Here is a 26,268-nt window from a genome sequence, read left to right as displayed (position 1 = left end):
TAAATCAAAACAGAGAGTCAGGACACTTAAAGGTTTAGTACATCGTGCTGGGGGGTGGAGAATGAGAACCAGAAGGGATCTGGCAAGTGTGAAAGAAACTTAACCGTAGTGGGAAGGGCCTGACAAACTGATACCTGGGTTCACTGGAGGCAAAAGTAAAGAATGTGGAACCACTCGTATTTCTCCCGAACCTCCCACAAGGGAGAAGACGCAGTCGGGTGTCTGTATGTGACTTCCATATAGTTTTCTAACCTCTTTCCCTCTTTGCTTTGCAGGTCTCCTCCTGGGTGGAGACTACCGCGCCGAGTCTGTCCCTTCCACGCCGTCGCCTGTGCCGCCCTCAACTCCCCTGCTCTCGGGTCACTCCAAGACCGGCAGCCGAGACTGCAGCACCCAAACGGAAAGGGGAACGGAACCGAACAAAACCGCAGCTGTCGCTCCAATCTCTGTTCCTGCTCCAGTTGCTGCTGCCGCCACTGCTGCCGCCATCACTGCCACCGCTGCCACCAACACTGCCACCGCTGCCACCAACACCACCACCATGGTAGCTGCTGCTCCAGTGGCTGTGGCTGCTGCTGCTCCCACCGCTGCCGCCGCCGCTGCCGCCCCGTCTCCGGCCACTACTGCTGCTGCTGCTGCGCTCGCTGCTGCTGTTTCTCCAGCTGCTGCTGCTCCGACTCCAGCTGCTGCCGCCTCTGCTGCTGCTGCTGCTGCTGCTGCTGCTGCTGCTGTTGCTCCTGCTGCCGCCGCTGCTGCTGTTCAGGTTGCTCCAGCTGCTCCGGCTCCGGTTCCAGCTCCGGCTCCGGCTCCGGCTCCAGCAGCGGCTCAGGCTTCTGCTCCGGCTCAGACTCAGGCATCAACTCCAGCTCCGGCTGCGGCTGCTCCTCCAGCTCCAGCTTCAACTCCAGCTTTGGCTCAGGCTGAGGCTCCTGCAAGTCCAGCTGCTGGTTCGGGACCCCGTCGTTTGTCTATACCAAGTCTGAGCTGCAATCCAGATAAGACAGGTAATAATTCTCTGTGGGTTCTGCCCGGAATCACAGATTTGGTTGCCAGCACCTGCTGCGTAGGCACAGTTGATCACTTGGACAGAGTTCTAAAGCAGATTAATCAGAAGAGATAAGGGCAGAGAGTCTGTGACTTCTCCAGGATAGGAACAGGGATGAGTCAAGGCCATTCTCCCAGTAGAAGTAAATGCTCAGTTGAACAAGAAGGGGAAGGGAGCGAGCAAATCTCACTTTGCCATTGGCTTGATGGGGGCTCTAAAGCTATTTCTAAAATGTAACTTTTTACCTTGTCCCTAAGTGTTTTCTCACCCCTTATTTCCACGTAGATGGCCCTGTTTTCCACTCCAATACTCTGGAAAGAAAAGCTCCCATTCAGATCCTGGGACAAGAGCCTGACGCAGAGATGGTGGAATATCTCATCTAAATGGCCTAATCCGGAGCTGCAGTTTATCAGCAAGAATGCTTTTTATCATTTTTCCCTTTTGTTTGTTCTTATTTTGAGGGTGAGGACAAGGGTTGGGGTGGGATGTTTTTTAAAGGGACTTTTTATTGAAACAACATAGTACTTAGGTGACACCATTTGAACTCCAGTCTATTCTGGTACACTTAGAGAGTACTCTAAAGCCAGATCAATCAGAATGTGCTCTGAAGTTTATTGTTTGGATTTATACAAATACTGGGACTGTTGATAGCTAGATATACATCAATGTTTTCAATGCTGAAATTTGTTTAGCATTTCCATATTCCAGATCATTCTTTTATTGAAGAGCACAGTATGTTTGGAAGACAGTGTGTAACATGTAGTTCAGAAGTGGGAAGCCGGAGAGAATTTGCGTGTGTGCTGTTTTGTATAGTTACCATCTAGGCAGCATCCAGAGAGAGCTCTCATCTTGGGCTCACGAAAGGGAATAGTTTTAGGAGCCACGTAAACTGGAGAAAAGGTAGGGAGTATTGGGGTGTGGAAGGGTGCTGGAGCTAATTTTCCCTCCCAATTTCCCAGCTACCCTGGGCCAGGAGATTGTGTTTATCTTTATTTCAGTGGTGCTTTGGAAGTGGATTCTTTTGGTTCCCTCGTGGAGGTTCATACATTCATATATATACTCTGGAGTAATTTATGCATTTGGAGAATTAATATATTGCTTTCAGATGCTAGGAGAGTCAATTAGCTGAGTGATGTACAACTTCCTCTCTCTTAGGGAGTTAGACCATCAGAGGCCTTGATGGAGAGTTGCATGAGGTGCTGTATGCAGACTTACGTGGTCTGTGTGTAGCCAGGAACACAGCTCGCTTGCCTTTCCGGAGACCATTCTGCCTAGTGTTTATTTCTTCTCCAGCACAAATTCACTGGCTGTGTCCCTAGTCTCAAATTGCCAATTTGCAAAATGAGGAAGCAGTTTTGTTGACGGGTTAAATGCTTTGAATTTCTGATGACTACTTTGAAATAACTCATGTGGTTTTCCCAAATTCTTAGCATACATCTTAAACGGTATCTTTGCGTATCACCTCCAAGGGAAATGCATCAGAAGCCCAAAGTGCTATGCTGCAGTCGGGTGGGGAGGGGGGGCTGTGGCCGCTACCTCTTCTCACTGCCAGTGACTCCATCTTGGAATGCCTTGGGAGAACAGCAGGAACTGCGCACATGGGCAGGGACCAAGGAGGCCATGGCTCCAAGCTCTGCCTTAGGGCTGCCTCCAGGGACATGGAAGGGCTGCCTGTTGCCACAGGTCTCTGCTCTGTGTCACCTCTCTGCCCTTCATTAAGGTGACAAATCCACAATGTCATTAAGATCAGTTTTCAGGGGTATGGGGAGGTGAGGGGAGTGGGGGTTGTTAGGTAAGGGTGGGGGGTAGAGGTTTGGGGATATGTTAGTTAGAAACAAAATTAATAGAAGAGTAGGCCTGATATATTACGTTGTGAGGCATAGTGGCTGCAAGGAACTTTAGCAGTATAGCCCTACCCCCTCATTTTAGTAATGAGGAATCTGAGACCTGGAGAGGTTAAGTAACTGTTTCTAGATCACACAACACACCTTTCCACTCTGCCAATTACCATGCTTATTTGGGGAACTCCTTATGTACAAAAAGCCCCATTTTAAGAAAAGACATTGACACGGTCCAGGGCATATGCATTTTGGAAAATGTCCCTGGCTTGAGTATTTAGTCCAGGGTTCTAAATTCCGATCTTGCCTCTCCTGCAGTGCCTTTTGCAAGGTTTTCCCTTTCCTGATCCTTATTTCAACACTGAGTCACATGAAACATCCCCCCTAAGAAATCAATCAAGTTCACTACTTCTCTTGCTATGGGATTGGCTGTCTGGGATCATTTTACAGGCTTCCTCTGTGAGTACAGACATGGTGTGTTTAGCAGTATTCTTGTGTCGTTCCTAAAAGGAATGATTTTGTATGTGGTGGGAGAGAGATAGGAGGGAAGGTGATGTGATTTGCAGCCAGTCTTGACATTTCCAATAATGAACTAATCATCCTACATATCAATCCTCAGTCATCAAGTGAATCACAAATAGAAATTAAAAGGGCAGTTGTGTTAATACTCACTCATACTACCCTGTAGTCTATAAGGAAAAAAAAACTCTCAAATAATAAAAGCAGAAAGTGGCAAACTTCAGGACTACTACTTTCTAGCCAAATAAATTTTTAAAAAAGAAAAAGAAACCTTTCATCTACTCCTTTTGCAGTTACAACACATTGCCAGAATTTTTGCTAGCTCTGGGAGCCATCATTTTCATCACATTCTGTAAGGTGACAAATGTCATACATTCCACACTGTGTGGCAGCCATCTCTTTAGACTCATATACTTGGGAGAAAACAGGAAGTTCTTGGCCAAGTCCTATTTGGAACTTTCCACTTCTCTGCCCCTCACACCAGAGGCAGTCCCTCTTGGCTCAGTTTTTAATCCCAGGTAATTTGCTAAAATAATATGGTACATCTAAGAGATGGAAGAAGCCCATGTCAGTGTATTATGTTTACGAGGATGAGATTCAGCCTTTTCAGAAAATCTCTATTAGGTGTCATTTTAAACTTTCAGGTTTATGGGAGAAATCTCAAGTTAGCCGCCCTTTCACGATTGTGTGGATGTAACATTTGGGGGATCTTTCTGGACTCCCATCTATCTATGCATTTTACTGGCACCTCAGGACAGGAGGGTGACCTTGTTGTCTTAATTTGTACTGCCTGGTGGTCTCTGGGGACCTTCTAAGTCAATTGTACACCAGTGTCCCATGTACAGAAAAACTTCATTAGAACAAACTTTACTTGATATAAAATTCCTAGTAACAATTTTTTTTATTAAATAAGACTAGCTTGAGCTTTCTTTTAAGATCATGTATCTCGATTGTTGTTTTAATGAAGGATTTATTTTCAGTGCTGCTTTTGAGCTTCAGGATAACAGGATAGCAAGATCCTGAAATACCTGCCATCATCTGCCATAGGAAACACACCAAGGGACCCATCGTGCTCTTTTTCTTGTTACGCAGTTGGGTGGGGACAATTGGAAAAGGAACAAACTGATTGTGCAAACTACTTTTTACGAAGAGCCTAAACTCTCATGTTGCGGCAGCTTCAAGTGTATACATATACACTAACTTTTATAAATTCTATTCTCGTATCTGTTAGCCATACAATCTCCTAGTATCGCAATCGCTCATTCACATATGGAATGTGTTGCTTAAAATGTGTGCATTCTTACTGAACATGTTTTCAAAGGAAGGCATCAGCTATGGGCTAATTGCCACCAATTTCAGCCCGCCATGATCTTGGAAATAGACCTTCCAAGTACCATCCATCATCAGTTGGATAAGTGTTGGGAGTTTGTTTATTTTTTTCCAGTAGCAACGATGGGTTCCATGGAGCCATCAAACCTCCTTCTGGCCTCCCTTGTGATTGATGGCTTGTGTTTGTAAAATGGATAGCTGGGGTTGGCGGATGGCTAGACAGGAATCACCTTTGGTTTAAAAATGTATGTGGCCCCAGAATGATTGAGACCCCATTCTGTAATCAACTGAGTTAGTTCCAATAAAGTTAAGCAGGTTTGAATCCACTTTGTGCCTATCTTTTCACTGACAATAAAGTTAGCTATTTTAAAGTGCAATGCTGTGTGGAAAATGCTTTGGTGTTTACCCAACAGAGGCTTTATTTGTGCTGTACCATGATTACTTTCAAGTCAGTATGCAGTGAAATTGCCTTTCAAGGGCAGCATGTGGCAGAATTTGCATTTGCTTAAAGTATGGAATGTGATTATAAAGTCTTAAGACACCACCACCACGGGCCACATGGTCTAATCGGTTCCTTTATATATTTCGGCTGCATATATCAAAAGCTTTGCATCTTTTTATCTCTTGCTTCCAAGGGATAAAATGATGACCACCCAAAGCAGAGAATTCATCCTTTGGTTAGTATTTTGGAAGGCCCCTTGATGTTCCTTTTGTACCCTTGTTCTTATGCCAATTCATCAGTTTTGGTTGAGGGAGCTTGTTATTAAAAGCAAATCAAAACCACAAACAAGTTGGCTCTTTTCACTGAAAATGTTAAAGCTGCCTTTACACTGCCCTCTCTGTTCCTCCTCTTTACCACTGATTCCCAGCCTGACCGGAGAGACTAAGATCCCACAGGCTTTGAAATGACTCTTTTCACAGTGAAACTGGGCTTGATGGGTGTTGCAAAATGGATGGGGAGAGGGTCTAGAATTCATTCAATTCTAAATTTGATTTTTTAAAAATTAAATTGGACTACATTCCCTCCATATTTATGATGAGTACTTCGAAAACTGTATGTGCGAAAGCCCACTCCTCTTTTTTAGGACACACCTTCTCACAAAGCTTTGCAAAGTATTCCTTTTAGAAATATATCATGCCTAATTCTTAAAGAGCCATCACGTGTGAAGAGAAAAAGCAAGTGTTCCTTCAAAAGTGACTATGATCGCATGGTAGGAGCATTCCTACATACTCTCCAGTATTATAACTGATCTTATTATCTGTGTGGAACTTCACATTCCATCCTGTGGGCCTCCCCTCCATGGTAAGTGATCTGCACAGTCTATGAGTTACACATTGCAGAAAAAAGCACTCCCTACTTCTTGCATTCTCTACCACCATCTTATCCCGCAGGAAGTTTTTTATTGGAGGGAAAAAGGATAGGTGATTTGGTCTTAGAATACTTTCTACAATAATTGGCAGTCACCCTGGTATTTGAATGAAGACCCTCAAATGACAGGACTTAGTTTCCAAAAAGAAAAATGTTTCCCACAACACCAAAGTTTCATACCACATCCAACTACTTCCTCCTCAGATGCACAAACTGGCCAAGCCCAGGGTATTTATTTTGGCTTCCATGTTTTTTCATTTGCTACTGTCTCTACCGATGGTTTTAGGCATGTGCGAGAGTTGTTGAATAACTACGTATTCCACGTTGCCATTGTGTACAGGGCCCCAAAGTTATAAAAAATACAGTCCATGATTCTAGTTTATCAGAGAAAACCACACTCACAAACACACACACGTGCGCACGCACACATAGACACATTTACGATTCATTGTGATGTGTGAAATGGGAACAGTGAACAAGATACAGAACTAGGACAAAGGAGGGAATGATGGGATGGAACAGAGAGTGTATGTGTGTGGGAGGAACTAAACTGAGCTTTGAAGGGTGCACAGGTGTTAACCTGATGAACTAGGTCATGGGGACGAACATTCCATGCAGAAGAAATAGTAAGTACAAGGCAATCTCACTTTGTCAGACCTGCCATTAAATGAAGACTATGTTTCCAAGATCAAAGTCTCTAGAGAACTACTCTGAATTTTAACAACCTCTTAATGGAAACTTAAAAACTCACTCAATTAGGTGGTAGAACACACTGGTCAAAAGTCAAAAGAACATGGAGTTCTAGTCCTAAATCTGCTGCTAAACAGATGTTTATCTCTGGATACATCCCTTAACAGAATCAAAGAAGTTTATCAGTAAAATGAGGATAAATACCTCTCCCTGTGGACCTCCTGGAGAGGGGATAAGAGAACTTCACAAAGTGAGAATATAGAAAGGCCAGTCAAAACAATGGGCCAAATCTATAGAGATGAAGTGGTTTATTTAACTTTTTATCAAAGAACAATTCAAATTTGCACAAAACCAGAATGGTGTAAGGGACTTCCGTGTGTCCATTACTGGGCTTCAGCAATTGTCAACATATGGCAAGTCTTGCTTTATTTATCTCCCCTACCCATCCACCCTATATTGTTTTGAAGCACATCCCAGACATCATAGCATTTCACCCCAAAATATTTTAGTATGCATAAAGATGACATTTTTTAATAATGAAAAATTTAAAGTGCTACTCCTAGAACCAAAATGTCTAACCCACCAACCAATCAAAATGATAGCGTGTTTGTGCTTTGCTGCTTACAAAACTTTGATACCACAACTCTTGCCTTAAACTGAAACTTAAAGTCTCAAAAAATGGAGGAGTTCATCCTCCCATAATTCACATATCAAAGGGGAAGATATTTTCTTTGAAGGCCACCCAAGCAGGTTCTAAGCTACTACTCCTCCTCCACTCGTAGAAAAAGCTCCAGCTCCTTTAGAGTCTGTCATTCATCTGTTCCTTGTTTCCTCTCCTCTACTGATTTGGTCACTATTCTAAGTGCACTGATGATGGTGGCCCCCAGATCACAGTTATTCTCTCCAGGTACAAAGACCCAGTTAGCATCCTGGCCTATCAGCCCTTTCCAAAGCCACAGACTGCTACATCCATTGCACTTGAATCTGCTGTGCCCATGGCTAACCCAGATTTTGTCATCATGCAGAACTGCTCCACCACAGAAGTCACATACACCAGTACCCTACTCTCTAGCCACCGTCTTCCACCCTCCCGGTTCTCCTCTTCCCACTCTATCTGCCTTTTGACTTCCAAGAGACTTCAAAGTCTTTTGATGCCCCCATTTCCTCCTAAGTATTTAGCCCTGACCTACCTGATCTGGACCTCATGAACTTTCAAATCATCCATACCCATTAAAACCTCAATCTCTCATCATGAGCCAGGAACTCATGAGTCATGACTGATACTTCCCTCTCCCTCATAGCTGATATCTAATCCATCGCTGATATTAACAAAAGAAATCATAATACCATTCACTACTCTCCAACTCTACTGCCAACCACCTATTTTAAGCTATCACTATTTTTCACCTAGACTATTTCAATAGCATAGTAACTGATCTGCCATGTTCACCCTTGCTCTACTCTTTTATTATATCTATTTAGCAACAAATTTTATATTTATTCAGCAGCAAATATAGTTCATATCAAGTCATTCCCCTGTTTAAAATCTTTCAAAAGTTTCCCCTTGCTAAGTGAATGAAGTGAGACCACAAGAGTCAAACAATTAACCTGAAATTTTCTAGTTGATGGACTGGAAATTAAAACCCAGATATCTTGGACTCTTACTCCAGTAGAATCATTATCATGACTTATTCTGATCATCTTCGTTTTCTTATGCTTACAGGGCACTACTGCTCTGACGTCATTGTTTTCGCTGATTCTCATCTAGAACAGTACTTCTTGATGTCCTCTCCAAACCTTCTTATCAGAATCACCTCAGGGAGGTGTTTATTCCGTGCACACTCCCTGGCTTTGCCCTCAGAGTACTTATCCTGTAGTTCTAGGGTAAGGACCAGGAATTTGCAGTTTAACAAGATTCCCAGGAGATTCTGACGTAGTTCGTCCTGAGACTATATACTTTGAGAAACACTGGCTAAGGATATCCTGGCATTTATCTTACTTCCCTTCCCCTCTTCAGTTCCTCTGCTACATAAAGACTCTCAACTGAACACAGTTAAATGAATAAGTTCAGTTTGAACATTAGGTATTATGTACATCCTTACTTCAGTAGGCAGCCATTTTATTTTCTTCATTCACCCTTAGTACCTATGGTGGTTGGATTTACTGCTCTGATCAAACAAGACATACTGTTGGTTACTTTTGTTATAGGTTTACATGGTTTATAGTCCTTGAGACAACCACAGCCATATATATGATCTTGGTCAGCTCATTTAATTCCAATGGCTGTTCTATATGATGTCACTGGATTATGATCTCTAATGTCCCTTTTGATTCTTATATTTCTTGATTCCAGGAGACTAAATACTACCTCTCAGGTCATAAAGTCTTTCACATGGATCCAAAATTGGTTATGTGGCACAGAGAAAAGACCTTAAAATCTGAATATATTGAAAATATTCTATAGGCCTAAAATCTATTCATCAAACTCAAAATATTTTTTCCACTGGTTCTGCCCGCACTTGACAGTTTATTTTCCCCATCTTGGCTATACCTACTTCATTCTCCTATTATATGTGTCATTTTCCCAAGAAGACATGTCCACAAGAATACATTTCCCAGAAAAGTCTTAGGAGATCAAAACAGAGGGAAGGTAGAATAGTTTACATTTCTTTCAAGCCATCTGTCCATGGTAATTTGCATCTATCCAGTTGAAGGGGGTTGAGTGGCACAAACAAGGGAGGGTAAAAGAGAAATAATCAAGGCATGAGTCACATTGCAGTAGATGGCCAAGAGAACGGTGGCATTTGCTGAGCCACCATGATACCCATGGGACTAACTAGATCTAGGAAAAGGAGAAAGGGAAATAAATATTTTGTAAACTGCTAGGTGTTAAAAACTAGTTCTGTGACAAACGCATAACATATGTATCCTCCCCAACCACCAAAGTTAAAAGATCCAAAAAACAAAAAGAATGTATCTGTTAAAACTCTTTTCTTCCTCTCACAACTAGAGGCAAATCCACATCTTGTGCCTTTTGAAACAGACAATTTGGAAAGCCCTCTTTATGAAAAAGAATTTTTTAAATTATAAATAGCCAATCAGAATTAAAGTACTTATTTGGAACGAGAAGTCACAACTAATTACAAAATTTAAAAAGCTGACAAATACCACAAACATAACAATAAAAAAGCAGTATTTTTTTAAATTAATTAACTACCCAACACACCTCTATAATCCTTTTTTCCTACACTTTTGGCTTCATATTTGTGTTGGCTTCTTCATATGACAATAGTTTTGCCATATCGTTTTCTATCTAGAGAATAGGAAGCATGGAAGCATCCACTAGCATGGTTAATCCAAATGTATTAATATTATTGATAGTTGGAAAGCTAAAGTATGCAACTTCACACACTTGAAGTACAACTGATGCTTACAAAACTGATTCAGGTTTGTGTTCTACACACATAAGAATTCTGATAAATTACATTTTATGCAATTCTAATCACAGAATAAATAAAAGTACTATGCATAGTTGTATGCATTGTGTTACTGAGTATATTTCTAACAGAAGAAAACTTACTCTGTTTTTAGACATTAATGAGAACTGAATACTCTGCATACCATTTTGTACATCAGGGGGTTAAAGGACTTTTCCATAGATTAGTATCTGGATCCATACATTTCCAACCTTATTTCAGTACCCACACACATTCAGTGCCAAGAACTACAAGACACATTCATATATTGATAAGACCTTTGGCTTTGCACCTTTGTATTACCATGCTGGATAAGTCAGCAGAGTGAGCAGTGGAGGTATTTCTGGAAGTCACTCCTTTACCAGGATGATTTAGCAATGATTTATCTATACACAGGACTGACTGCAAACCACATAAATATGTCACTGAACACAAACTAAATGTATCTCCCACCGAACTTTCCCTTTGCTGGATCATGAGAGAAAGTGTAAGAGATGGAATGACAGTGGCGTGAGATAGCAGATATACAAGTCAGGGTTCTGCAGAAAAACAAAACATAAGAGAAGGCGGAGTGAGGGAGAGAGACAAAAGTGGATATTGGGAAGCTATCAAGTCTGAAATACTGAGGCAGAATTGTTTTTGCTCCGAGAAACCTCAGTCTTTGCTCTTAAGGCCTTCAACTGATTGGGTGGGGACTACTCATATTATGAAAAATCATCTGCTTTACACAAAGTCAACTGATTTAAATGTTAATCACATCTAAAAAATATATTCATAGGACGCTAGACTGGTGTTTCACCAAACAACTGGGCACCATAGCCTAGCCAAGTTGGCTCATAAAGCTAATGATCACATCAGTCTTAACCAATTTTAACCAACAGGTTAAACTCTCCCATTTTTACAAATATTATAGAAACACACTACTGTGTGAACCGATTGCTAGGAACTCTCCTAGGGCATTGGAATGGGCTTGTGCAATTCATATCCTACATCCAACCCATCAGTACATCCCATCAGTTCCATCTTCAAAATATACCCAGAATCTGATCACTTCTACTGAGTTCTGCTAGTTTTACCATCTTCTGTTGTAGCACCATCTCCTCTAGAATTTGTCCATCTCCACTTTGTGTTCTTCATTCAGAGAGTTGGTTACCTCATTATTTTTTAATTTTATGGAGGAATTTTTGGAAACAATTTTCATCTACTCAGCGGCAAAATTGCTTATGGTGTTTTGTTTTTGTTGGACATTTCCACCTTTTAAAAGATAGTATATTTTTATCAATACTGTGTCAGTTCCTTTTTTATTATCCATCCTTGGGTGATTTAGATTATCCTGTCTCAGCTATTTGCAGGAGATTCCCACGATGGAAAATGAGCCAGGGTAGCCTTCCATGTTTCACTATCCAAAAACTCTATCCGTAAAGGCAAAGAGATGGATACCTTATAGCAAATATGGTTCCTCTCTGAGGTTCTTTGTCTAGTCATGTTTTGTCAGTTTCTCTGAGCCAAACTTAGTCTAGGAGGGCATCTGCCCCTGCTCTACTCATCCCAGTCCTTGGACCTGTTGTTGCAAACGAGGGGATTAGCTTTTACATGTCAGGATGTACCAGTAACCTTCAGGAAGTATATTTTTGTTGAAGCTTCCTAAGATCTGCTGTGTTTTTTCTACTCTCAGTGCTTCCCTTCACTTCCCATGCCTTCTTCCCATTCCTCCCCTATCTCAAATACTTTTGGCAGCTGCAGTTTGGAGTCTGGAGATTATATCTGTCTTAGTAGATAAATGGAGCCCGGGGTGGGGTGGGGGGAGGGTGGGCGTTCCATTCTCCTTTTTGCTCTTGCATGATTTCCAAGAAGTGCAAGGGAAAATGCTGACTGATGCAGACATATTAATACTGTAAATGACCCTATTTTTGTTCATTACAATATCCTCAGAGCCTAGAATGGTGCCTGATATAAAGTAGGTGCTCACTAAATATTTTTTCGATGAATGAATAAATGGAGTGAATGAATGACACTGCATTCTACATTCCTATATCTGAGCTGTTGTGGCTGCTGGAGAAAGATGAATAGTTTAGTGCTACTACACACTCAGAGGCTCTGGTTCTAGTTGAGAACTTCTGTCTTTGCCCTTGGCCAGTTTGGCCAGTTTCCTGTTCTCTGGAAGATACTCCCCACATAGCACTCTCCTCACACAGTCTGCAATTACCTGTCTCCCTCCCTCACAGATAGCGTCAACTCCCACTTCCATGTGAAAGCAGAGTTGTCAATTGGGAACCCAAGGCTCATATTAAACATATACAGCAGTAGGTATAGGGATGTATTGTGCAACATGCTAAAGATAATTAACATTGTTGTATGTTAGATATGAAAGTTGTTAAGAGAGGAAAACAATCACAAGGAAAACACATCACAAGGAAAACAATTTTTTTCTATTTCCTTATTATTGTATCTATATGAGATGATGGATGGATGTTCACTAAACCTATTTTGATGATCATTCCATGATGTATGTAAGTCAAAGCATTACGCTGTACACCTTTAACTTACACAGTGCTGTGTGTCAATTATATCTCAATAAAACTGAAAGAAAATAAATAACAATAGATAGAGCACAGCCACTGACCACTCAGAAAGCACTTCAGCTTTCACAGCTGATACTGCCATTCTGGTTTAACCAGCTCAAAATCAGCCTCAGGGACGATTTCAACTTCCAGCCCTCTCCAACAGCAAACTTATCTACATCTCCACTCGGCTCACCATTTGCCTTCAGTCTCTGAGGATAAGGCATTCTTCTTCCAGATCAATATCAATCCCACCCTCTCCACTTTGGCTCTGGACTTCACCCTTATGTCCCCAGGCACTTTGATCCACCCATAAAATCTCCTCTTTTCCTTATCTGCAACCTCTCCTCTACTCTCCTGCTCAGTTCCCCCTCCGTATGTAATTAATGGGCTCAAGCTGCAGATTCTTTTTCTTTCTTTCTTTCTTTTTTTTTTTTTTTAACAAACTAGGGCACAGGTGGGGAAGAAGCTAGGATTCAGAAACTATCAGAACAAAGAGACTGCCCTAATGCAGAGTCTCAGTGATTGGAATTTGGAATGGAGAAGTCTGAGGCTGGTCATTTGGAGTGCTTCCTACCTCAAGCATCATTTGCTCTGGAAACTGGGACAGGGCTGAGTTCTTGAGGGTAGATCAACAGGTCCAGCTGTGGGGTTGCCAGGACTAACAGAGGCAGAAACAGGAAGGCTTAGGAGGGCATGACCGATAATAACAGTTGTCTTCAGATATTTGAAGGGTTGTCAAATGAAAAGGAAAATTTACATTATGTGACCCCAGGGCTAGGACTGCGAGCAAGGGCTGGAATCAAAAGGGGCATAAGGTGAGGAAGAGCTTTCTATCAGAACTATCTTGAAAACAAAATGAAATGAGCTGCTTAGAGGACAATTAGATCTTCCTGATTAGAGCACAACAGTCCAGAAGCCAAATGATCACTAACAGGCATTCATCAAACCGCATTATAATTATTTATTCACAACACTCCTTCAGGGTAGGGACACATACGATTTATTTTTGTATTCTCAGCATCGGGCCCAGTGCCTGGTTCAATGCCTGTTCTATAGTAGGTGCTCAGTTAGTGTTAGTTAGTCATGATAAAAATAATGGTAAGTACTCAGTAAATGTTTCATAAAATGAATGTGTCAAAATAAGCACCATGAGAATGAGAGGACAAAATGATCTTTCCTAAAATGATATTCTGGTGGTTGTCATAAAGACAATATAAAATAATATATGTGAGAGCACTTTGCAAACTGTAAAGTGTTATACCAGCATTTAAGTATTTTCAGTGAGTTCATCCTCTTGGCCCAGCTGTATGCTAAGCCTTATGAGCAATTCAATAGTACACAAACCTAGGTCTCTGACTTTGAGAAATTCACAATTCAAGGAGACCAAATAAATATACATGAAACAATAGGGAAAAAACTTCAGTTCTGAATTGTGTGATGCTGTCTATATAACAGCACTTCTGGTGTGCAGGGGGCCAGTGGCCCTGTTAATTTATAAATCACTGCTGACATTCATTAAGACTTCAGTATTGATTCCAATAGTAACTTGGTTTGTGATCTTGGGCACTGTCATAGCTCATCTGTATTTGTTTCCTCATCTGTCAAATGGGAATAATTTGTGACTTACTTTGATCAAATGGGGTAACGTACTAGAATGTACTTAGTCAAAGTAAACCACTCTCTACAAATACAATTATGATCATCATTATACAAGCATTTCATGTCTCTGCTCTTGTGATACATATCTAATATTCAGTTTTCTTCCTTATGCTGGTAACTGATACTCAATTTATCCGACTTCCCCTTCTCCTTGGAGGGAGGATAATTGAGTCTTAGAGACTGTAAATGTACTGGCTGGGGTACCTGTTAAAATGAGGGTTAAAGCACACACCCTTTGGCAGAGTGTACACATCTCGCCACTGGGGATGGCAACAGGGTAGGGGTGGGGATGGAGGGTGGGGGTTAGGGAGTACAGGCGGGCTGGCTTGGTGGCAGTTGAGTTTGGGCTCTTTCCTGTGCCTGACAGGTGTTTCTCTTTCCTGGTTGAGCCTTTCCAGAAAGGGATTGCAGGCTGGCCTAGGTGTCTGTTCTCAGTTTTCCTACACTGCCTTCTTGCTATGGACTGAATTGTATCTCCCCACCCCCAAATTTATATGTCAAAACCCTAGCCCCAAATATGACTGGATTTGGCAATAGGGCTTTTAGAAAGTAATTAAGGTTGAATGTGGTCAGAAGAATGGGATCCTAATCAGATAAAATTTGTGGCTTTATTAAAAGAGGAAGAGAGAGAGAAAAACGTCTCTTTCCATGGGCAAGCACTGAGGAAAGGCCATGTGAGCACACCGTGAGAAGGGGGCTGTCTGCAAGCCAGGAAGAGAGGCCTCACCGGAAACTAAACCCTGCTGACTCTTGCTCTTGGACTTCCCAGCCTCCAGAACTGTGAGAAAATAAATGTCCGTTGTTTGAGCCCCCCAGTCTATGGCGTTAGCTATGACAGCCCATGCTAAGACACTTGCCAGCACACTTCAGGCACATGTAGATGTGCACACAATGGCCACGGGGGAAAGGACTACAAGTCAAGATGAAACTCCACCCTGATCTGAGGCCTCTAAACACAGGGAGCAGTGGTAGCTGGTGTGTGAATGAGTGGTGTCTGCCTCCCTAGACAAGGAGCACTGCAACTGTTTTCCAGCAGGGGGTTGTTTGTGTTTTAAACTAAAGCCACATTTCTGAGCAAATCCCCGAGTCCTTCTGTGGTAAGTCTGGCTCGACTGAGCCATGAGAAGCTGAGACGTTGAAGCAAGGAACAGCCTGTTTCTTTTTTTAGTGGTCAAGTTCTGTAGAAGCCTTCTGCAGCACATAGATTATTTCTGTACCTTCTTCTGCTATGCTTTTTTCCCCCTGTTTTTTTAGAACTAGAAAAATTAGAAATTGAAGATGATTTAGAAATTATACGATTTTCCTTTTTCTTTCATTTTAAAAGAAAATGAAATTGCTGCTTCTGCTTCTGTGCTCCATTTAAGAGATCTGTTTATTTCCAGGCATCCGAAAGAACAGTGGCTCCTTCAGACTATCACTTTAGCAATCAGTGCATCAAGATGGAATGAAAAACCACAGGTTTGGGGACTGCTTCCTGCACAGGCTGCACCAAGCTTGCTTCAACAAGCTGCCCAGGAAAACATTTGGTTTCCAGATGCTTTGCATGACAGGGCACTTGTTTTCTCTCATGGTCCATGTGACCTGAGCTATGGATGCCTCTGGGATATGGTCAGAGCTACTATAGACAGTTCTCCAAGTAAGTATGTAAAGGTTAGGACAACCGGTAGGTGCCATAGGCTAGGAAGGATTCAGTGACATCTACTGGCCAATCTTGACTATCTTTAAGGCACTGCTTTAGAGTAATTTGGGCAGATTTCTAAAAATGCAGGGTCCTGAACCTCTGTTCCCAGAGGATATGATTGAGTAGGTCTGTTATGGGACCTGGGTATCTGGATATATAATAAATTCCCAACTTCTTCTAATGCAGAGTCAGGATTGAAAACCCTTGCCATTGAGAGCCTCCAAAATTAAGAGGGGGTCATAACCACAAAAGCCAACCTCCGCCGTCCTCAGCTAGATCAGTTGCAGACCCACAGTCTATCACGATTTGAAAAAAGGCTGCTATTTCATGCTTATGCTTGATCTGTAAGGCGCAATGGATGATCTGTCCTGTTTGCTTTCAGATGAAGGACTATGAGGTAGCACATAGAGCTAAATGGAATGGAATGTGCCATTTGCCTATTGCTATGTAAGTGCCATTTATTAAATATTTAATAAGTCCCCAGAGTGGGCAGGAAGGAATTTTCCATTCTACTGTTTGGTCAGAAAAATTGGTCTTACCTGCTGATGTTATAACAGCCCCAGAACTTCAACCAAATTTTTCATTCTTTTGTTTGTTTATTTATTCATGTTTTGATTCAGATGCACTCACTCATTCATTTATTCATTCACTCATCAGACCATGTTTCAGAGACGGTGCTGGCTTTCAGTATATAATGAAATAGTGAAATCTCTGCCTTTAAGGACATGAGTGATTTTTTTTTAAAGCAGAAGCTGTCTGGCACAGACGTTACCAAAACAAAGTTGCATATAGGGTGGACCGTACACGTGGGCAGAAGAGGCAAGAGCCTCCAGGAAATATGTTTGTTATCATAACACAAAAGTTATGTAGATACTGTTCTAAAAGTTTTACAGCTATTAACTCATTTTATCCTCAAAATAATCCTAAGAAATAGATACTATCATTATCTCACTTTATAGAAAAAAAACAGACACAGAAAGATTCAGTAACTTACCTAAGGTCATGCGGTTATCAAAAGGCAGAGCTAGGAGTCCAAGCCCTTTTCTTAACCACATTTCTATATTCCCTTTCCTTTGATATATGGAATTTCCACCATTAGAGTCATTGTTTTTACTCACTATAACAATCAACAATGGTAGTATTTATAAAACCTTAATGTGTATCAAGTTCTGTTAACCTAGATTGACATATATTGCCTATCTCATTGAACCTTTAGAATAACTATCTTCATTTTACAAAGAGGAAGCTGAGAATCAGAGAGGTTAATTCACTTAAGGTCACATAGCTAGCAGGTGGCAAAGTTTTGAGTTGAAACAAGTTCTATCTGAAGAGCCCACGCTCCTAACTGCTACACCATACTCTTCCCCAAAATGGTGACATAATTAAGGCAATGTGACACCAAGAGGACTGTGGTTACGAGCATACACTCTGGAGCCAGAATGCCTGGGTTTGAATCTCTACATCCTAGTAGCTGTTGTGACTGTGGTTTAGACCCATAGTGTTTTCATCTAGAAAACGAGGCTGCTGGTAGTACCTCTCTCATGGGGCGGTTGTGAAGATTTCCTGGGTTAATATAAGAAAACACTTAGAAGAATTCCTGTCACATGGTCAACACTATATAAGTATTGGCTATTACTAGTATTATTCTTTGACAAGGAGCAGCCACCAGCCATCTCAGTATGAATGTCTATCAGACGTTAGCTAGCTAGTCATCTAGCAAAGCGCTGACAAGCTATGCTACAGGAATTATGGCGGGGGGTGCGGAGGTATTAGGAAGGGCATTCTAGACAAAGGCACACAGGTCATAAATAGCATAATGTGTTTGGAGTTGAAGAATGCAAGGTGGTCAAGACAACCAGGGCAGGATATATTTGAAGAAGTGTGTCCAAAGCAGAAGTCACATCATATGGAATTTTACATGCTACACACAGGGATTTAGACTTGACCTTCTGCAGAGTTATAGGTTTGAAAGCAGGAAAGGAACATGACCTGCTCTGCAATTTAGAAAAATAACACTGGCAGCAGCCTAGTGGATGGAGGGAAAGGAGTAGACTTGAAGCAATTTGTTGCCAGAGTTGATTTTTTTTTTCTTTTTCAATGAGTAATAATGAATGCCTGAACTAGGGGAAATGGTAGTGATGAGAATGGAGAGGAGGGATGGATTGCAGAGGTCATTAGGAGATGGCATTTGCAGGACGTAGTGAGTGTTTGAATGTGGTGGGGGAGGTATGGAGGGAAAAATCTAAGAAAACTCCCAGGTTTCTGGCCTGAGTGTCTTGGAGAATACAGACACCATGTACTAAGAGTACGCTGGAAGAGAAGAAGGTTTAAGGGGAGGGAGCGAGATCATTGATTTAGTTTGGGACGTTGAGTTTGAGGTGCCTCAGGGGTATCCAAGCTAAGGTGACCAGTAGACAGATGAATACATGGGTCTGAAGCTCAGGAGAGAGATCCAGACTGGAGATAAAGATTTTGGATTCATCAGCCATATGTTGTCTTTAAGATCACAAGAGTGGTTGAGATTGCATAAGAAGAGAGTATAAAGTATGAAGGCAAAAGGGGCAAGGAAAGAATTTTGGGTCACAGCAGCATGTAAAGGATGGGTACAAGAAGGAGGGTTAGTAATGGAGCTTGAGATAAAACAGACTGAGAGAAAAAAAAAAGAGAGTCAAGAGAGAAGATTTCTGTTGGGAATTGGGGTGAAATTTTGCTCATATTTAGATAGTATTGGTCTATAGTACCTGGGGATGTTGAAAATTTTCATGCTAATCAGTCCTTTCCCCTCATGTGATTCCCTAGGGCAAGATTTGCAAAGAACAGTAGCCAAATGGGAGACAAAATATCACTTTAGTAGAAAAGCTGAACTATTTACAATAGCCAGGTTATGGAAACAACCTAAATGTCCATTGACAGATGACTGGATGAAGAAGCTGTGGTATATTTATACAATGGAATACTACTCAGCCATATAAAGAATGAAATAATGCCATTTGCAGCAACATGGATGGACCTGGAGATTGTCATTATAAGTGAAGCCAGAAAGAGAAAGAAAAATACCGTATGATATCACTTATATGTGGAATCTGAAAAAAAAAAAAAAGACAAATGAACTTATTTACAAAACAGAAACAGACTCAGAGACAGAAAACAAACTTATGGTTACCGGGGGGGAAGAGGGTGGGCAGGGATAAATTGGGAGTTTGAGATTTGCAAACTACTATATATAAAATATATAAACAATTTTCTACTGTATAGCACAGGGAACTATATTCAATATCTTGTAGTAACCTATAATGAAAAAAATATGAAAACGAATATATGTATGTATATGTATGACTAAAACATTATGCTGTACCACAGAAATTGATATTGTAAACTGACTATATTTCAATTAAAAAAATAGAAAAGCTGAAAAGTCAATGCATGGGTCTCTAGGAAATTCGGGCTGGAGTACATAGCTTAGGTCAGAGGCTTAAGTAGGGCTTCCACCACCTTCTAGAGCCTATCACTGTCTGGGTAGAATATGAAGGAATCTGCAAGAACAACAGAACCAAGGGCAAATTCTGTGACCCCTTGATCCAGCCAGGTGCCTGGAAGAGTGACAATAGGAGAGAGAGAAACCCAGTTTAATGGGAGAAAGAAAACAGATGAGAGCAGAAGAGGAGCCAGAGAAAGAAATAGTAAAACAGGCCAGAGATGGAGGAGAAAATGTGGAGAGAGTTTCAAGAAGAGAGTGGTCACCAAGTGTGTAAAGCCACCAGAGAAGTCACATGGATAAGACAGCAGAGGGACATGCTGAACTTCTCTCCTCATTTTCATTTCTGATCTTCGCCTCCAAGCCCTGAGGTATCTGAAGTGGAGCAGGCTATCTTTTTTTTCTTTTCTTCTTTTTTTTTTTAATTGATGTGTAGTTGATTTAGTGTTGTGTTAGTTTCTGGTGTAGAGCATAGTGATTCAGTTATACATATGTATAGTCTTTTTCATTACAGGTCATTACAAGATATTGAATATAGTTCCCTATGCTGTACAGTAGGACTTTGCTATCTATTTTATATATATAAAATGATACAAATGAACCTGTTTACAAAACAGAAACAGACTCACAGACATAAAAAATAAACTTGTGGTTACCGAAGGGGAAAGGTAGGGGTGGGGAGGGACAGATCAGGCTATCTTAATGAGCTCACTTTTGTTCTTTGTCTGCACCCTTGGTGTGCAAGGATGGTGGAATGTGGGGCTCTGACTTACAACCTGAACTGCCCCCTTGCATGTTAGAAGTTCTAGAGGAGGAGTTGTAAACTGGGAGTTGACAGATGATTTATTTGACCTGAGCAGTGTTTGCCAACTTAAAGAAATCAGGAGAGTTCACATAAAAATCTGGATTTCTGTCTTTTCTTGAAAAATTAGAAGATTTGGCAAAGCTGGGCCTTCATCCTGAATGATTGCAAGTGTGGCTGTCACCTTTAGATAGACATGTCCTCTTTAGTTTGCCACATCCTTCCCTATCGCTGTATGTCCAAGTTACTTCATTCACTTAACTCAATAGCCCGACACTTGCCAAATACAGAATTTGGGGAGAACACTAGCAATTAATAGATGGGAATTCACTAGAGAAAGGGTTGGCAAATTTTTCTGTAAAGGGACAGATAGTAAATATTTTAGGCTTTGCAGGCCATGCAGTTTCTGTATCAACTACTCAAGCCTGCCTTGTAGTGCAAAACCAGCCATGTAAACTAATGGGTGTGGCTACGTTCCCATAACGTTTTATATATGGACTCTAAAATTGGAATGCCATACAATTTTCATGATTATGAAATATTATTCTTTTGAATTTTAAACAATAGAAAATGTAAAAAAAAAATTCTTAGCTCATAGACCACACAAAAACAGGCTGCTTATGGAGGGAAGGTGGGTATAGCTTGGAGGTAGAATGTGTGCTTAGCATGCATGAAGTCCTGGGTTCAATCCTCAGTACCTCCATTAAATAAATAAATGTAATTGCCCTCCCCCCAAAAAGCTTAAAAAAGAATATAAAGTTCAATTTTTGAAAAATAATAAAAATTTAAAAATAAAACCAGGCTGCTTGTGCAGATTTGACTTACAGACTGTAGTTTACCAGCCCTTGGCCTAAAGAATCAGTGTATTTAACATGGTAGTGGGCATGTAGATCAGAGGCCCCCTTTCCCCTGTTAGAACATGTAATATTGCATATCAGCTGGGAAAATATGGTTATGGCTGTAAGGAAAGACTGGCTTGGGGACACAATTTCGGATGGATAGAGGTGGGATACTACTTGGACATGGCTTGGCTTTGTAAACAGTCTCCACTGTCTATGAAAGTCCCAAAGGCAAGGCAAAAATAAAGAACCCAGAAAAAGACCCATCTGAACCCAGTCAGGCAGAAGAAAGTGGTGCCAGACAATGACCCAGGATCAGGCAGACTCTCTTATTAGCCTCTCTAGCTTTCCTCCTTTTGATAAATGGCATGACCCAGGTATTAGGGGACTTCAAATGGGCAAGCATCTTAGAGAGAGCGTGAGAGAGAGAGAGAGAGAGAGAGAGAACAGGCAACTCTCATGAAGAATATACCAAGAATAAAAAAGCTATTAAAATGATTAAGTAGCCAAGCTGACTAATTTAAATTAGAATAAGTCAGAAGGGAAGGTGTGTGTGGAGCCAGGGACAGAGAGAAAAAGGCTTTCTGATGAAGGCATGGTTCAACCTGGGCTGGAGTTTATAAAATGGGTATATGATAGAGCACACCTCTTGGCTAGCAATGCTTCTCAGGGACCTTGTGAGAAGCCACCTGGGTACCATGTGGAGGGAGGTATGAACAATGGCAAAAGATGTCCCCTCATCTGCATGTAGAGATGGAAATGAGAATTCTTCCTGCTATCGGCCAAATGTGTGTGTCCCTCCAAATTTCACACGGTGAAACCCTAACCCTCAATGTGATGGTTTTAGGAAGTGAAACTGGTGGGAAGTGACAAGGTCGTGAGGGTAGAGCCCTCATGAATAGGATTAGTGCCTTATAAAAGAGGCCTCAGAGAGCCCTCATCCCTTCCACCACGTGAAGAAACAGAGAAAAGGCACTGTCTCTCGAACCAGGAAATAGGCCCTCACCAGACACTGAATCCGCTGGCACCTTAATCTTGGACTTCCCAGCCTCCAGCACTGTGAGAAATAATTTTCTGTTATTTAAAGGCCACCCAATCTATGGTATTTTGTCATAGCAGCCGGAATAGACTAAGATACTTTCCTTCTAGCTAACTTAAAAAATATCTTGGTCCCAATTTTCAAAACAATACAAGCTCCTTGTAGAAATGTAATAAGCATAGTACAGAAAAGTATTTTTAAAAAGCAGATAAAACAACATTCCTTATTTTTCCTCTGCCTAGACGCAGCCACTGTTCATGCTTTAGTCCAGTATTATGATCTGGTATCTTTAAAACACCTCTAGGTAGTTGAGAATTATATATAATATTTAGCTCGCTTTGTTTCACTTGATCTTAAAATTTTCTCTGTATCGTTTCGCAAACATGCAGTACCACACCTCAGCAGGGCTGGGCATTTAGGCATTCTCAAAGGTTTTGCTACTATGAATACTGTTCCAACTGATATTTTTATTCATCAATATCTACCCTTAAAATGTTTTCCTTAGGAAAAATATAGCTAGGAGGGGCACTATAAGGTCGAATCATATAATATTTTTAAGTTCTCGCCACATGTTTTTGTCTGATTTTGAAGACGTAAATGAGGACCTTCATGAGGGTTTTCATCTTCATATTTTCATATCATCATTTTTTCATTATCTTTATTATTTTTACTCATTTAACAATCATTTACTAGCACTTACTATATATCAAAGCTCTGTTCTTTGGAGCTTGAATTCTATCCAAAGAGACAAGATCGAAACACATGAAAGTTTACCAAATTCTATTGATAGGAATTTCCCCTACAGATAGAACTGCAAAAGTTAAGAAATGTGAAGAAGGATATTTCCTGCAACTTTGTAACAGCAAAACAAAATGAAGCACCCACACAAACCTAACCCAAACCAAAACCCCACACCTGGATATTACTGAAATATTCACCAGTAGGGGATTCGATAAGTAAATATTGCTACAGCCATACATTGGAGTGTTGGGGGATAAGTTACATCTGTATGGGCTGACATTTAAAAGTCCCTAATACATGCTATTCAGGAGAAGGGAAAGCAGGGAAGAACAATATGTATATAGTACCCTCTCTATGTGTGTGTGTGTGAGAGAGAGAATATGAATATAAAGACAATTCCTTATTTGCTTTTCCTTAATCCTAAAAGCTCTGAAAACAGAACATTTTCCCCAAGAATTTAGCACAAATTTGTTTGGGGGAGAAACCTGATGCTAAGTGACATGTGGCTATTTGTTCATTTGTCCTCAGATAGTGTGACTATTCAAATACTATGCTCCTTCAATTTTAATGTGTTTGATTAATACTGAACATGTCTAATCTGTGTCTTTGCTGTCCCAAATCCCACTGTGGGAGTGACACACTCAATGTCACAGGCACTATATCACCATGTTAAAATCTTTAAAATGTTGAATTTCAACATATTTCTGGCCTCAAGGGTTTAGGATAAGGGATTATGCTCTGTAATATAGATACACATATGAATGCTGATATATATTTATTTTTTTCTGATGATATCACATGCAATATTTTATAATGATCTTTGTGAAAGGGACTAGGGATGGTGGGGAGAGCCTTTTGCTTTTCATTTGGTACCATTCCATAGTTGGAATTTTCTAACTGTTATATGTGTATTACTTTTACAAAAAAAAATCAACAGAGTTAGAAGGGGGAAGATTATGTCTCATTTTTGTTTTCTTCTTTGTATATCTCCATATTTAAAATCAGTATAAAAGTAATTACATTTTAAAAAGAAAATGTATTTAAAACTGTAAAAATAAGGGTGGCTAAAATGGGAGAGCAGTCTATGACAGCAATTAGGAGGTGGACATCCCAGGAGCCACACGCATTCAGAAGCGTGAGTCTCTGTAGCCTATGAGAGCTGTGAAGAGCCTTTATGGGGTTGATGGAGCTTAGGTTAGACTTTGCATATATGTAGGATTTGGTTAGTAGAGATGATAGGGAGTTCAGATGGTGGATAGCGGTCCACATAAAGGCGAGAAAGTGAGACTGAGTCCCTATAATCTAGAAATTTGGGAGACTGAGTAAAGTGAGGGATACCACCTACCCAGAACGTACAAAAGACAGACGAGTGAAAGGTGGCTCCATTTCCCACTTATATTTGACCCTGAGTGTTCTTCCAGCAAACTGGAGGGTATGAAGTTACAATCTGTCTCCTACTCGCAGCAATCCCCAACCCACTGTTTACTTCTATTCTCCCACCCCTTTCACAAACCTTTCATTAAACAGCGTCTTTTAAAAATTCTCAGGTTGCCAGCTGATGCTCTAGAAACAGTTACCACTGACATTTCCGAGCACATTAAAGACATGCATGGAATCATTTTGAGGAGAGAAAAGCCTTTGGAAATCAGCTAGCCCAGCCCCCTTGCATACTAGGAAGGGACTATGAGGTCATGAGAGGTGAAGCATCTTGCTAAGTTACAAAGCCCACTAATGCAGAGCTTCACATAAAACCCAGTCTTCCACCTTACAGACCAGTTTTAGTCTACTCTTCTTCCCTTTGTGTTTACTGGAGGTACAATTGTTACCCAGACTAGCCTGTGATCTGCTAAGACTCCAGCATGTTATTTACGTCCAGAAAAGGTGAAATCAACATAAAAGCTATGGAGCTGGTGGTCACTGGAGAAGCATCATGCTTGTGTAGATCAGAGCCTGAGTACTAGTAAGTTACCATGGCAACATCTGGGCATGCATTTCAGGCTCAAGGGAGAAGATAGAATTCTCACATACTGCCTGGCCTCTCATTCTTGTCAAGATGGGATTTGATGCTCTAAGAGAATGGGCCTTCAACTGTCAAGTGTCGAGAGGGAGGGCAGGGTGGGGGTGATAAAAAGGCACACAGTCTCTTTTCTTCCTGTTTGCAATGTCCTTATTTTGAAGGTGAAGGAAAGGGGAAAAGGAAGAAAAGAAGGAAGAAAGGAAGGGAGGAAGGGCAGAGGCTTTTCTTTTCATTGGTGTTTTGCTTGTAATATGAAACACTGTGCTGCCATTAACCCTTCCTAGCCTGGAAAAAACTGTTCTGGCTGTATCTCCTTCCTTAGAAATGCAACTCTCCTTACTCCTCTCTCCTGATTCCACACGCTGCAGTAGGATTCCTCCAACAGTCTGACATGGCTGAGAGATTCACAAGCTTTTGTAGCAAAAATAAATATTATTTTTCTTTTTAAAATTTTAAAATATATTTACTGAAGAATAGTTGATTTATAATGTTGTGTTAGAGGTGTATAGCAAAGCGATTCAATTATATATATATATAATTATTCTTTTTATATTCTTTTCCATTATAGGCCATTACAAGGTATTGAATAGAGTTCCTTGCACTCTACATTAGGACCTTGTTGTTTATCTATTTATATATAGTCATTAGAGTTTACAAATCCTGAACTCCCAATTTATCCATCCCCATCCCCTTTCACCCCTGGTAACATAATTTTGTTTTCTATGTCTGTGAGCCTATTTTTGGTTTGTAAATAAGTTCATTTGTATCATTTTTCTACATGCAAGTGATATCATATGATATTTGTCTTTCTGTGACTTACTTCACTTAGTAATGATATGATGTATCATTATATCATATATCATATATCAGTATGAAAATCTCTAGGTCCATCCATGTTGCTGCAAATGGTATTGTTTCATTCTTTATTATGGCTGAGTAATATTCCATTGTATATATACACCACATCTTTATCCAGTCATCTGTTGATGAATATTTAGGTTGCTTCCATGTCTTGGCTATTGTAAATAGTGTTGCTATGAACATTGGGGTGCAGGTATCTTTTCAAGTTATGGTTTTATCTGGATAGATGCCCAGAAGTGGGATTGCTGGGTCATATGGTAACTCTACTTTTAGTTTTTTAAGAAACCTCTATACTGTTCTCCATAGTGGCTGCACCAATCAATT

General features: G+C 40.7%; 1 protein-coding gene across 4 annotated transcripts in view; it reads left to right on the top strand.

Annotated features, from left to right (window-relative positions):
• Positions 1-5,108, top strand: part of AMOT (angiomotin) — a 61,436-nt gene extending 56,328 nt beyond the window's left edge. For all 4 annotated transcript variants that reach the window (XM_032476101.1, XM_032476099.1, XM_032476100.1 and 1 more), the window contains 2 exons: positions 276-1,004; positions 1,331-5,108. In XM_032476101.1, coding sequence (XP_032331992.1) covers positions 276-1,004; positions 1,331-1,428 — 827 coding nt within the window. In that variant the 3' untranslated portion in view covers positions 1,429-5,108. The remainder of the gene's footprint in view (positions 1-275; positions 1,005-1,330) is intronic.
• Positions 5,109-26,268: the final 21,160 nt, after the last annotated feature.

This window comes from Camelus ferus, chromosome X, assembly GCF_009834535.1.
Source record: "Camelus ferus isolate YT-003-E chromosome X, BCGSAC_Cfer_1.0, whole genome shotgun sequence".
NCBI classification, from domain to species: Eukaryota; Metazoa; Chordata; class Mammalia; order Artiodactyla; family Camelidae; genus Camelus; species Camelus ferus.
Note: the sequence above shows the minus strand (reverse complement) of the source record. Positions and strands in the feature narration are given on the sequence as shown.